The sequence below is a fragment of the Vigna unguiculata genome, chromosome 1 (assembly GCF_004118075.2).
Source record: "Vigna unguiculata cultivar IT97K-499-35 chromosome 1, ASM411807v1, whole genome shotgun sequence".
Classification (NCBI taxonomy): Eukaryota; Viridiplantae; Streptophyta; class Magnoliopsida; order Fabales; family Fabaceae; genus Vigna; species Vigna unguiculata.
The window spans coordinates 39087153-39101191 of record NC_040279.1 but is presented as its reverse complement, the minus strand read 5'-3'; the positions used below and the strand labels follow the sequence as shown (position 1 = coordinate 39101191).

At 31.4% G+C, this 14039-nt stretch overlaps 1 protein-coding gene and 1 pseudogene across 1 annotated transcript; one reads left to right on the top strand and one right to left on the bottom strand.

Annotated features, from left to right (window-relative positions):
* The first annotated feature begins 8367 nt into the window (after nt 1-8367).
* LOC114177761 (uncharacterized protein At1g66480-like) lies at nt 8368-11789 on the top strand. The gene is made up of 2 exons (XM_028063274.1): nt 8368-9190; nt 11477-11789. Exons 1-2 carry the CDS (start codon nt 8627-8629, stop codon nt 11570-11572), a joined length of 660 nt encoding a protein of 219 aa, XP_027919075.1. The 5' UTR covers nt 8368-8626; the 3' UTR covers nt 11573-11789.
* A 263-nt stretch (nt 11790-12052) lies between these two features.
* Nucleotides 12053-13742, bottom strand: LOC114176415 (annotated as a pseudogene).
* Nucleotides 13743-14039: the final 297 nt, after the last annotated feature.

Sequence of the window (14039 nt, the reverse complement as noted above, 5' to 3'; positions counted from 1 at the left end):
ATAGTTTAGTTTGCATAATTTAGTTCAATATATATTTGAGTTAAAAATAGAGCTGTCAAAATGGGTTAAAATTTGCGAGTCAATCCGGTTCACCACGGGTTTGGGTTGGGTTGGGTTGAATTTTTTCTACAAATTTTAATACGGGTTGATTTTTGACCTGGCTCATCTAGAACCTGGCTCATCCGGGTTGAACCCGTGGTGAGCCGGATTGACTCACCAACCCGCAGATAAAAGGGTCACACAAGTGTTTTTTATTAAGTTGGGTTTTACATTTGAGTCATGTTAGGTTATTTTTTTCTAGCCAACACATAAATAATTTGTATTTTTATTTTAATTTTTATTTAAATTATATTAAAGTTTATTTAGATTTTAATTAGAATTATAATTTAGTTTTGACTGAAAAATAAATAAATATTTTATCGTTTTGAAAATTTAAAATACATTATAGAGGTAAAATAACATTAAATAATTAAGATTTTCAAATTTATCTTTTATGAGAGAAAAAGACAAAAGAAAAAAAATTAGGTTATTTTTCATTTAATGTATTTTCGGCCTACATTCAGATTCTCACCATAGATCAGAAATTTCCAAATCATTGGCACGTGAAAGACCGGTTTATATCTATATATGTATGTACCTATATTTATACCCAAGGACACGTTGAAATTTGTTGATGACTTATTTTTAGTACCTATTGTTTCTAGCATTATAGAATCACATTCCCTGTTTAAATTTCAGATCTAATGACCGACGTATGATATTAGATAGACTTAGAATATCTTTGAAAAAAACATTTTAAAAATACTTTTAATAGAGAAAAAATCTCTTTAACTTTAGTAAGAATATCGGAATCTAAATTTTACCTTTTGAAATGCTCATTACTGAATAAAAGAAGGTAGCTATTTTTTTATTTGTTTTATAAAATGTATCTGAACAAGGAACCACCATTCAAATCAATGTTATCGCAAATGCTAGCTAAATTGGACCAATAGGTGAAAAATGGCGTTTATTTAAGTAAGGAATTGATAGTATAACATAGGTCCAATAATGAAAACTATATAAACAGAATCCTTGATTCACCCACCAAACCAGTTAATAAACATGTCTGTAACTATGAACATACATTGGCGACGCAGAAAAATCGTTAATAAATCAAGGTTAGATTAGATACCATCATCGCTTTGTGATTGTGACAAAAAAAAATACAGATAAATTTATTACCAAGTTAAAATTAATTTATGCATAAGTTAAGAGATGACATTAAAATATTTTATAATATATATAAATGAATTAGTATAAACTAATTTAAATTTTATTTTTTCTAAATTTATCTCCTAAAAATGTTTTTAGTAGGAGTTCGGCGTAAATATGACAATTAACCGTTTTATACATTGAAGCCCATGATCTTATCTGCAAACTAGGCGCATATGTCATATGAATTCAATTTCTTTTTTCACCCCATGTTTTCTTTTGTACTCCCAAAAAGGAAAACTCCCACCATACCTTTAAAAGATTATTTTCTCGGATAGTGCAATTCAAGAGTTATTAACAATTTTTGTCAGATGGCATAACTAAAAGTTTTCTTTTTGACTTATAAATAATTTAAAAATATTTTTATAGAAAATAGGAATATATATATATATATATAAATCTTAACTAATATATATATATATATATATATATATATATATATATATAATCTTAACTAATACACTTACGATCGATCGAAGGTTTATTAAGACTCTGAACTAGAACTTCTCAACTTGGAAATTAACCTATATATATAGTAGGTGTTGAGGATACCTCGACTTATAAAGAGGCAAAGATACCTCAACTTCCTTATAGACGTAGACACTGTGACCTATATTTACAAATTTGTTAATATTTTCGATTAATCGTTTACATTTTGAGAGGTTATTGTACATATATAGACCTAGAACACCTTGGCTTGCACCAAGTCATCGATTATATTACAAATCCATATAAACAATATGATAAATCGTAGAAGGATTAAAGATAAATAAATATATTTGAAAATTTTAAAATGAGATAATTCTATGAACCTCAAGCCCAACGAGCATGACTCATGAGGTACTATATATATGTTTACGAGATAAGTCAATGCTATCATTACTATAATCTTACTATCTTAATGTCAGTAACTGACCTTAGCGTCAATGTATATTTGTAGGTTCTCACAACCTTTATTAAAAGACAACATCATGACACCTATGATAAAAAAAATACTTATTTATCTAAACAATCTAATTACACAACTATTATTTGTACAATTCTATAATATTATGCTCATACATATTTCAATTATATATTATATATCTTAAATTTCCATGGTTTCAATAAGCTATATATGAGTCATATAAATTTTTATGTACGGGTATGATGGTAAAAGAGAGCTCTTAGGTACACTTATACTGATAAAATTTATAACTATGGAATGATGAAATATATTCCTGTTTCTAAGATAAATATAACCTTATTCAGTATATTAAAAGATAGAGATGATAATTCCGCCTCTCAAATTTCTACAAGTCTCACATTTTTTGACTTTATCTTTTGTATTAATATTTATAATAAATGGTGATGTGTAAATAGAAAAAGATTAATTTAATATTTGAGGATAAGAGGAACGTCCCCTAACCATTTAAAGTTGGACTTGGACAACTTTGTTATAAATTGTGATGCAACATTGGGCATTGAACAGAAAACTAAAATAAAGGATATGACACAACATTTATGTGAATTGAATATTGATTGTTACCCAAATTATTAATGCTGTGCTCTTACTAAACCCGAAGAAAAATTGGCTTAGCCGTTAACTGATTCAAAGTTGAAGCAATATGAAATGAACCAACATTTTGGAGACCATTTAATTTGGTCATTTTCATATGAGCGTTGGGAAGATTATTATAATAATAACAATGTGTTACTCATAAGAAGGTCATAATCCACCTTTGCTGCACGTCATTCTTGCCATCAGCTGCAAAATTCTGACCATAATTCATGTAAGTCATTTAATTTGTGAGGCTTTAATGGATCCAAACAAGGAAGAGGGAAATTTTAAAAATCATTAAATGTTACTGAATATTAAATTCCATTATTCAAAATTATAAAAATGAAAAAGATGAATAAAAATAGAACAATGTTCAGTTCTATTTTGTATCTTCTGTACTTTATTGGTTTGAGGCTTTCTGCCTAAAGTCTGGTTTGGTTTAAGTTTCTCTTCTTTTTGTAAGACTTTGGCCCGTTCCCTAAAAATAAACACAAAATAAGATAATTTAGGAATTTTTTAATACTGATATTTTAACATGTTATATAAAATAAATTTTATTGTGCTTTAGATTTACAAAAAAAAAAAAAAACTTAATATTGTGATATAAATTTACTTTCAATCTACTGACAAATTTTCTAAAAAAATTAAATTAAATTAAGCTATTTACACATAAGTTAAGGTAAGAGGGTTATTTTTACTGAACTAATGATATATGGATTTATTTTAGAGCGAGAGTAATCAAATGAAATTTGAATAACTAGGTTTATGATTATAGTTTGGAATTTTGATGATTTTATATACGAGATGAAGTGTTGGAAAGTCATTTCTATTTTAGATCTAATATATTATTTGAGTTGTCCTAGTAGTAATGTTTGAACTTTATTGAATGTTGTTTTAAACTTTGTTCTTGTTCCTGCAGAGAACAAATAAGATATGTCAGACACAAGTACTACCTTACTCTGGTCTGCAATCTCCTCAGTAGGTTTTCTCCCAGCTGATACATGTCACCTACAGATATTTCAGTGTAATCGGTTTGGACCCGAGGGTTACCTGCAGAAGAGACTCTGAAGCTCAAGTCAGCAAAATCTCTTAGAAAGTCAAATCTTGTGATTAGGAGAATAATAAATGCGTACCTTTAATTCGTGGGGTCTATGCATATTTATAAAATATTAATTATGTCTGACCACGTCATGGGTTGGGCCCCTGTTTGGATTGTAGATGGGCCTTGGCCCTAGCCCAGGTCCCTTAGTTCGATTATTGTGGGCCTTATGAATCTTACAGAAATGTTCTGATTTAGCCAAGTCCTTGCTTAGTTTCCTAGAGTTAACGGCCTAGGCCGGTTACTCTTTAGTGGCTTAGGCCGCTGTTGTTCTTTTAGTGTGTTCGGTCGATGTTGCTCCTTAGCGGCTTAGGCCGGATACTTTGATTCACCTTAGCGTGTGTATGGTGATTGTTATTATTTACATACTTGGTGGTTACGCGGATAAGTTTTATAGTTATTATTCGGCTAGGCCGGCTAGGTGTGGTATACCAGTCCCCCAACCTTTGCCGATATAGTTATGACAGTAAAAGATGACAAGTGTTGGCGTTTTTAGCTAGACCGGCTAGGTGTGGTACAGTTCTCAATTTGAGTTAAAATGGGTTTCATATGAAATTTGTGTAAGGAAAGGTATGATTAACTTGTTAAGAAAGTATTGTTAATAGAATGAATTGTTAGCTATGTTGTTGAAGTTCTTGCCTTTTTTTTTTTTACATTTTCATTTAAGTCAAAATGTGAGTGAGTCAAATATATACATTTCCACCAAGGCAAGAAGACACTTTTTGTTCAAGAAAAAAAAAATGTGAGTGAGAGAGTTCCACCTTATTTCTATTGTGCATCTCGATCAAGTGACACTTTTTGAATGTGGGTTTAATTGCTTAATATGATAATGTAATGTGATTTATTTTCATGTTGGATACATATAAATAGTCAGTAGAATATTCTATGAACAATTCTCCCATGTTAGTATATGGTTACTTTAATCATTTCAAGAAATGTAGTGATATTATGAATTTGAATGAAGTTAATTATCTTGATTTAATTGTTATTAAAATATGAATAATATATAAACTGGATTCAATTGAGGCCACAAACTTGGTACAATATGTGAATTCTTATTTTAGTGTATCTATAAAGTATACACTAATCTATGATATAATAAAAATATATTTTATAGTGGTTTAAATCATATATAGATTAAGACATCGTTAATTACTAACTTTTAATTTTAAATAATTTTTTATAATAAAAAAATCATTTTTTAGTTTTATTATTATAATAACTATTTTTTAAAATTTAAATAATTATTAGTATACAAGAATTATTTACTCAATTATCATTTTAGTAACTATTTTTTCAAATTTAAATAATTATTCACAATAAAAAAAATTATTTACACAATATTACTCATAATATTTTTGAAATAAGGTTACGCAGATTATGAACTTTGATATTTCAATTTTATTTTTTATTTTTATCTATAGTTTATACCTATAACTATACATACATTTTGTTTTTTAATTTTATCATTTTAATTGTATATAATTTTATAAATCAATTATTAAATTCAACCAATTCCCTTTCCTCGCTATTTACATATTCAATGATGAAGTTTGATCGGATGTATTTTAAAGATTGGTTCAAATTATAACTTGTTGTTCATAGAACGGTCAAAATGGGTTATAATCCGCGAGCCAACCCGACTCATCACGGATTCGGGTCGGATTGAAAAAAAATTACAAATTTCAGTACGGGTTAAAAATGAACCCAATCCATTAAGAACCCGGTTCATTCGGGTTGAACCCGTGATGAGCCGGGTTGGTTCACCAACCCGCCAATAAATTTTAAATATTTAATATATATATATATATATATATATATATATATATATATATATATATATGTAGATGGGGATAAAGAAGATGTTTCAAGAGATGAAAATGTTGTGGATTTATTCATTCAAGATTCTAATACTATAGTTTGATAAGTGACAATAATTTTGATGTTAGATAGTAATTTATATTTTTGTGATTTTGGTTTGTATTTGGAGTTTAACATAATTTGGAATTTTATTTGGATTGTATTGAAGTTTATTTAGATTTTTAATCGGAATTATAATTTAGTTTTCTTGAGATTGAAGAAAAAAAATTATGTTTTTTTTTTAGAATTAAGTGAGTCAGTGAGCCAACCCGGTGGTGGGTCGGGTCGGTTCTAATTTTGTTGGCTCGCTAATAAGTGAGCCGGGTTGAGTTGACCCACTAAGTGGTCAACCTGTCGTGGGCCGAGCCGGATTAGGTCGGATGACCCGTTTTGACAGCTCTAGTTGTTCATGCTAATTGGATTTAATCTTATATTTTCGTAAAATATTTTGTATTAGTGATATTTGTTAATTTAATAGATAATATTTGGTATAAGACGATATTACACTTATGATGATATTATTTTCTTAAAATAATCTCATTTACAGATATATTTATATTATTTATAATACTTAAACCATATATCATGTTATAAGGTTAGATCAACTCGTTACGGCTTCATATGTTTTTAGTGCCGACAGAACTATAGAGAGAAAATAAACTTACTTTAATCTATACCTTGTTCATCCTATAGTGCATGGAATATTTGTTAATTTGTATTCATAAAAAGCATTTTATGGAGAAGATGTGAAGTGGGTCATGTTCCTACCTATCCCTTCTCCCTTTCACAAATTTCACAATTTCATGTGCTCCTCTGAATTTTTGTCTTAGACTTCAACTTTTATAGCTTTCCACATATATTTTTCTCACCTTTATCAATGACTACACACTATAAAATGAACGTTAAAAGGTATAGCATTGAGGTTAGGTTGAGGTTTGGTCCAAGCTATAAGCCTCCATGTCCCTACTCAGGTTTCTTTGGTACATATTTTTCAGTCTTGTTGAAATGAACGTAGCTGGTAGGTTTTAGTTTGTTGAAATAGGGATGTTCCAATATTAAAACCTAAACAAGTTCATGTTTCTTCTAACTGAAAACTATTTCAGCTAAAGACGGGTAAATCTGCAGAAAGCTTTGGGTATTTTTGAAAAGCTTGTTTTGAAAAGCTTTTAGTCCATTAATGCATAGGAACTTACCGTGATTTCGGACAACAATTAGTATTTAAACATCTGAGTTACTTTAATATTGTTTCATGTGTGTCTTATTCATTCGACCTAGTTGCTTAGTAGAAGACTAGTTGTAACTACAGACATAAGAGTAGTTGTTTGGTGAGATTACTTCAGATTTGTCTCTAGACTTGGATGTCTGGTTACCAATTTGGTCAAAGGTTCGGTTTTCACTATAGTTCGAGAACTTCCAGCATCATAGCAGCTACATTTTTAATAAGCATAATTTCTTGTTCATCATTGGTTTCGAAACATTTAGTTAATATGGTTAAACCAATGAAGTTTTACAAAGAAAAAACGATTTTGCTGGTATCACGTCAATGTTAAATATAAAGCACCTACTCTTAATGTTACCATATTATATTTGCTCATTATTAATCAATACAAGTGAGTTGATACCTTAAATTACACCACAAAAATGAAGGCTGCGGTGTGAACTTTGCTGACAGAAAGTATACAGAAACTGATGAAAGTTAAAGAGAGAAAAACTGTTTTTAATTTGAAAGTCTAAATTGGACAGAACCATTTAATGTAAGTGTGACTGTGTGAGCACCTTTATTTATGAAACAGACGTATATTTCTTAATAAAAGTTGAAAGAAAAGTTGAAAATGTAAAAAGGCCTCTATAGCGCCTTATCCCTTTCAAAAGTTGCCTAGCATGCCACTGGTCATGCAACATATATACGTAGTTCTGTGATCGAAGAATTACTCTATATATGTCAAAATTAAGTAAGTTTATTGAGAAAAAAATTTCTTGAAATAATATATTCTGAAAATTAATGATTGCTTGAGTGCATCATCATCGTAGATTTCATTATTAAATAATATTAAAACAACAAAAGATGTAAGGCCGATGAAGATCAAAGGTTTCAACAATTTAATGTACGCTAGAATGGGTATAAGAAGAAATATTAGTTATACAGCATTAATGGTAGTTAAAAAACTATATACTGAAGTTGTTTTCTTCGAAGTGATCTAGACAAAATCATATATGCAACATAGGTCACTTTTTTTAATGGAAAGACAAGAGTTTAAGATTTGAAGTTTGGCTAAGCTCCACATCTTCAAGGAAAAAATCTTTAACGAATTAGTTTACGGAAGCAGGTTGATTATAAATAAATGATCAACTACTTAATTCTCATACAATTAATACGTTTTCAAAAAGACTTTTAAGATTTAGAAACTAGAGTTTTGCTGAATTTGAGCGAGTCAGATAAATTCAGGAACGAAACAAAACTATTTAACTATTTTTTTCATTCTCACTAATAAGAAAAACTGTGAATCATAGTTTAAAAAAGTGAAGTCGTTGGTGATGAATGAGGTGAATTAAAAATGTGGTCCCATGTATAACCATGGAAGTGAAATTAAACCCCACCAAACTTAACTTTGTTCCCCGTTAATTGTATCAATGGTTTCACACCACTATTATAGATGAACCCTCTCTTCCCTTATTTGTATGGAATCTCTACCAAAATTCCACTAATTCACACACACAAACACAAACCTCGTAATTTGTCAACTTCTTATATTAATTGGAGCAACACAACCTATTTATGATACCAATATAAAGAGCAAAAGAAGCAGCACCGCCACCACCCTTTGTGGAAATTAATCACAAACAAATTCCAATCAAAGAAAAGTGAAGGAAAATCGATGGGGAACGCTATGGGGAGTAAAAGAGCAAAGGTGATGAAAATAGATGGTGAAACGTTCAAGCTGAAGACTCCGGCCAGAGCAAACGACGTCGTTAAAGACTACCCCGGTCACGTTCTGCTGGACTCTCAAGCGGTAAAAAACTTCGGGCCTCGGGCCAAGCCCTTGGAGCCCGACCACGAGCTCAAGCCCAAGAAGCTTTATTTCTTGGTGGAGTTACCCAAGGTTCGGCCCGAGCCACTGACGAGGAGGGTGCGATCAAGTGGGATCCGTGGCATGAACGCCAAGGATAGGCTTGATTTCTTGATGCTGTCGAAACGCTCCGTTTCGGACCTCGCCGTGGTGAAGCATGGGCCGGGCCCAGACACTAGTAGTGGGCCCACGAGGGTGAGAATGAGGGTGCCCAAGGCCCAGTTGGAGAGGCTCATGGAGGAGAGCCACGACGGGGGTGAGGTGGCGGAGAAGATCTTAAGTTTGTACATGGGGAACAATGCCGCCGCCGTGGACGGTGGCGCATCGGTGGTGGAGGCCCAAAAGGAGCTTCGCAATCGGAAAGCACAAAGGGTATGTTGTGTTTGTTTAATTTTGTTCGATTATTTTAATGTTGTCAATTGTGTTCTCCAATCTTTGACATTTTGTTTGAATGTTTTGCTTGGTATAGACGTGCACTAAAATTTTGTTGCGTACATACACACACATGATCCTATCTTGAGTGAATTTCGCAAAATAATTTATCTCAACATTCATTTAACATAATAATGGTTTTTTATTACATGAAGATTCATATCGTATATTTGATCAGAATAGGATCAAGGTTGTGTTTGATTCGACCTACTTTTAATTATGTAATAGTTTTATTTTATATTTAAAACTTATATTTAAATGGAAAGTTCATGAATACATTCCCAACCAATTCTAAGAATTGGACTAAGAATATCGTAAATACAAGAATTAGAAGAAAGAAATAGAAGGGGTGGAATAATTCCGAACATGTAAAGTCTGTTTGTTATATGTTTTTTTTTACTGTACAGATCTTACTATTATTTAGTTTTTGTATCATTGAGTTTTTCATAGTTTTTTTCCCTTTTGAAGAAAGAAAATATTACAATGAATTGGATTAAATATTACCCAAAAAAAGTACAATTTTAATGCTCATTTTAGTAAACTTGAGAGACCCTTAAAAACCACACATAACTTGTTGATGTTTTTAATAATCATAAATCATTCAAAATATTTTAAAGAAGTGGCAATAAAAGTTAATAAATTGTTAATAAATTATTATGCATGATAAATAACTTGTAGTTATATTGGCAGTATATTCCAACTGACTTTTAATTTTTTATTAACTGATGTGATATCTTAGATTGAGTTGTTCTGTTTTATCTTAATAATCACAAATTTTGTGATTCATCATTCCAAATTGCCGTTTTTCTAGTTGACCACCTGAAAGATGATATATATGGATAAAAATGAAATTTTAATGTTAAGTTTTGACATTTTCTAACTCAAGAATAAAAATAGCGGCAAACCAAAAATGTAGACAGAGATATCTTGTGAACGAAAACACAGTTGAGATAAATTAGACTTTAATTTTTATGAGTACAAATTATAGTTAATGATAGAGTAGCAATCAACTTTAGCTTGCTGATGCTAATGATAGTGTTTGGGAAAATAAAATTATATTGCAAGTTTTAACTTCTGAGGATGATGCATTCAGTCATGACTTGGGTGTTTCACGTTGTTTACGAGATTTTCTTTTCTTCTTATTTTTGTTTTTTCTCTTTTGGTTGTTCTGTGGTTTCTTCTCAAGTTATCTTACATGGTGAGTAACATGCCCTCGCCCTATTATTCTAAGTTCTCATTCATTTTTGACCATCCAATCCAAAGATGCAAATATTTACAAGTCAAACGTGTGATAGCATCAGCAGTCGGTGTTTGTTTTAATGACTTTTTTTTTTTCAAAAGTTAAATCACACTTGTGCATTAAACTAAAACATGTTACATAAATTATTCTTCAAATAATGGTTTTACCACAGAATGATGCAATGAAAACTAAAACTCATTCCAGCTTGGTAAGAGTGAAACCATTAAAAGTCGCATGTTTACGTTTTCATACCAAAAAACGATTAAAAAAATTTCACTCAAATTTGTCAGACTTTTTTTTCAGTAAAAATTAGTCAGCAATCATATTTCTCACTTATAACATTTAAAAGAAATGCAATTTGTTAATGATAATTATCTTGGTATTTTCTAACTTTTGAATATTACTTTTAATACAAAGCACCTTTCAACAATTGTATTCATAGTAATGATTATGCAGATAAGAGTTTTGAAAGTAAAGGGTATATACGCGCTAAACTAAAATGGCACTTCATCCATTACATTTAGAAGCAACTTTATATATATATATATATATATATATATATATATATATATATATATATATATATATATATATATATATATGTGATATAAAGTCTACTGTGGTTTTGGATTTTTACACTTGGCAGCACTTTCTGCATCATTGTCTCCCATAATTCATGAGGGTAATAGTTAGCATGCCAAAATGTCAACATTGTCGGTTTGTCAGCAACTATGACCAGAAATGTAGCACTAGGAATCATTATAAGTATCCTAGTTTACTAGTTGTCTGTAGCAACTCGATGAAATGTGTTGCTTGAATGTCTTTGGAAGTTGAAACCCAAGTTGGCAAGAAAAAAGTGTAGAAAGTTTCATGGTCTTAAATTCGCCTAGGATATTTGTATCTTTGTTCACACATATTAATTAGTTAATTGTAACTCTTCAGGGAATAGAGTTAATGTTCTTTATTTGATTTCTTTTGTTCTTCAGAAGAAGGTGAGTTTCAGTCCAGTAGAACATGAGGAAATTCACGAGGAATCAGCAGCACCTCAAAAGTCACTTGTCTATACTAGCCCTTCCAGATAGTCATTTATGCAGAAGCAAGCCATTATTTGTATGTTAAATGCTTCTGCTTCTGTAACAATTTAGTTTTGTTCTAAAATCTGTAGCCTATATACATAGACATGTCTATACATTTATAGATTAACAGTGCTAATATCAGATGTAATTTTCCCCCCACTGTAGTCAAATCTGGAAATGTATTTTCTAGAGACATGTGCTTCTTTAAATGTTTTCCTTGAAATTTTGGTCTCTACCTTCTTAAATTTACGAATTTGATCCCTCCACTATGTTGATTATGTAATGTTAGACCATTTATTAATAATGTTTCATTTAAAATATTAAAATTTATTTTAACAGATGAACTAAAGTTTCACAATTAAAATAATAGGAGATCAAATTCGAAAAAATATGGAGAAGAAAATTTGTAAAATCGAGAAACTAAGAAATCAAAAGTGAAATTAAGTATTTCTTAACCCACAGAATCAAAAGTTAAAGTGCCAATAATCATACCCAAAGCTTTCTTGCAAAGTTATATAACATCAAACAGCAGAAGAAACATTAGACTGCATCATTCGTAACAAGTGTAAGTATTCCAAACTTCAAACAAGAAATAACGAGTTATTCAATCTCATTTCAGCTTGATATGATCGATTGGTCTGATGCAATCATTGACATTATTCCGTGTCAAATAGTCACAAAGTTCAAACAGATAGTTATTTAGACATCCTACAGTCAAACTTATTTCTAATGGCCTCCCAGAAAGCAGGAATAGCGATGTCATCAGGAACTTCCTTAAATGATGGGAGATAGTTTACATCCACAATTACATGGTCATGAGTACCTTCCTGAATCACAACATCAAAACCAAAGATGGTAAGATGAAGCCTTCTCCTAAGCCAATTTGCAGCATCTGTAACCAACTTAAGGTCAATAGACTCATTACTTGTGATACTGTCAGCAGTGGGCATAGATTTTAAGCTATCAAACAGAAGAGGTTTGTGCTCATCACCATTAGATGATTTCATCAAAATATCGGAATTTGGTATTGACTTCTTGACAGCATAGAAAATCTTTTCACCAAGACATAAAATTTGTACAAAGTGGATGAATGATCCACATATTCCTGAATAATAGCCGGAAGAGGAACACTTAAATTCTTAAAATCATCAACCCTGAAAACAATTGCCATCTTATGTGCATCACTGACACCACAAGCAACTTTAGGTTTCACTATGCATGGAAGAGACAATCTAGCTTCAGATAGTCCAGTTGCAAAATCAAATTCATCAAAGTTATCAACCTTACTAAAATGAGCCCCTCTGATGAGACATTTGCCTTCAGTGTTCAGTTCTACCAAGCCAAGTAGAACTTGTTGAATTTCTAGCCTATCCAACAATGGATAGACGTAACTCAGTGGATCAATCACACAGATATCCTGGTGCTGATCCAAATATTTCTGCAATGCTCGCATGTTCTGTGTAAAAGTAGGTTTATCGTCTTCAATAGATAATATTTCATCAGTAGCTTTGTGGAGAACTATGTCAACATCCTTCAGCTGAGATGATAGAGACAAATTGGATGTGAGAGGCACGAACATCAACCCCTGTTGAGTAGGACACAAAGGAAATGCACCCCTCTTTGCAAAGTCTTCCACACGCGAAGGCTTCATTGTGTAACCCACAGTCACAGCATTGGTTCCGATTAATTTCTTATTTATGCGGCATATGGTCAATGGCAACTCTTCTAAGCTCTCAATCTGATGTATATTAGGATCGTGACATGAACTTTCGCCTCCAACATTCAGAACAACAATAAGCCAATTATAGCGGTTTAACTTAGGTGAGAACTCCTTATTAGAAATCAGATAAATAACACTGCCTTCATCGGTGTTACTCCATCCAGGCTTAGCCTCACTTGCAGAGTCATTTAAGGCAAAGCAATCAAGTGAGTACAGATCAGCAGTTCTTTTAAGAATACTCACCTTGTCGTCCAGAAGACCCGAGTCATAAGCAATTCCGCAATGGATTTTGGACAGGAAGAGTATGCGGGTGAGAGACTCAGCTCCTGGTCGTAGAGTGGATGCAGTTTGATCATCACCACTTTCAGCCAAGAGTACTGATTCATCCAATATCACCCCCCTCACAACACCCATCTGAAAGTGGTTGCAGAACTACCAAAACAAAAAAACAAACTATAGTTATTACAAGGTTAAAAACATAGAAAGTGGAAAAGTGTGACGTAGTTATTTCACCAAATAAGCAATGTACAAATATATGTAAATTTTAGAATCAATCTATTGAATTAGCTTCACAAAGACGAACACCATCAAACCACCCTAACTTCCATGTTTAATATAACCAATTTCCTATAAATGCAAAGTTAAATGTCAAGTACAGCCACATCTCACTCAGTTTCCTTTTCATCAGAAAATGAGGAAACATCCTGCTTACTGATAGATTACTATAACAAAGAATTCTTCCAAAACAAAAAA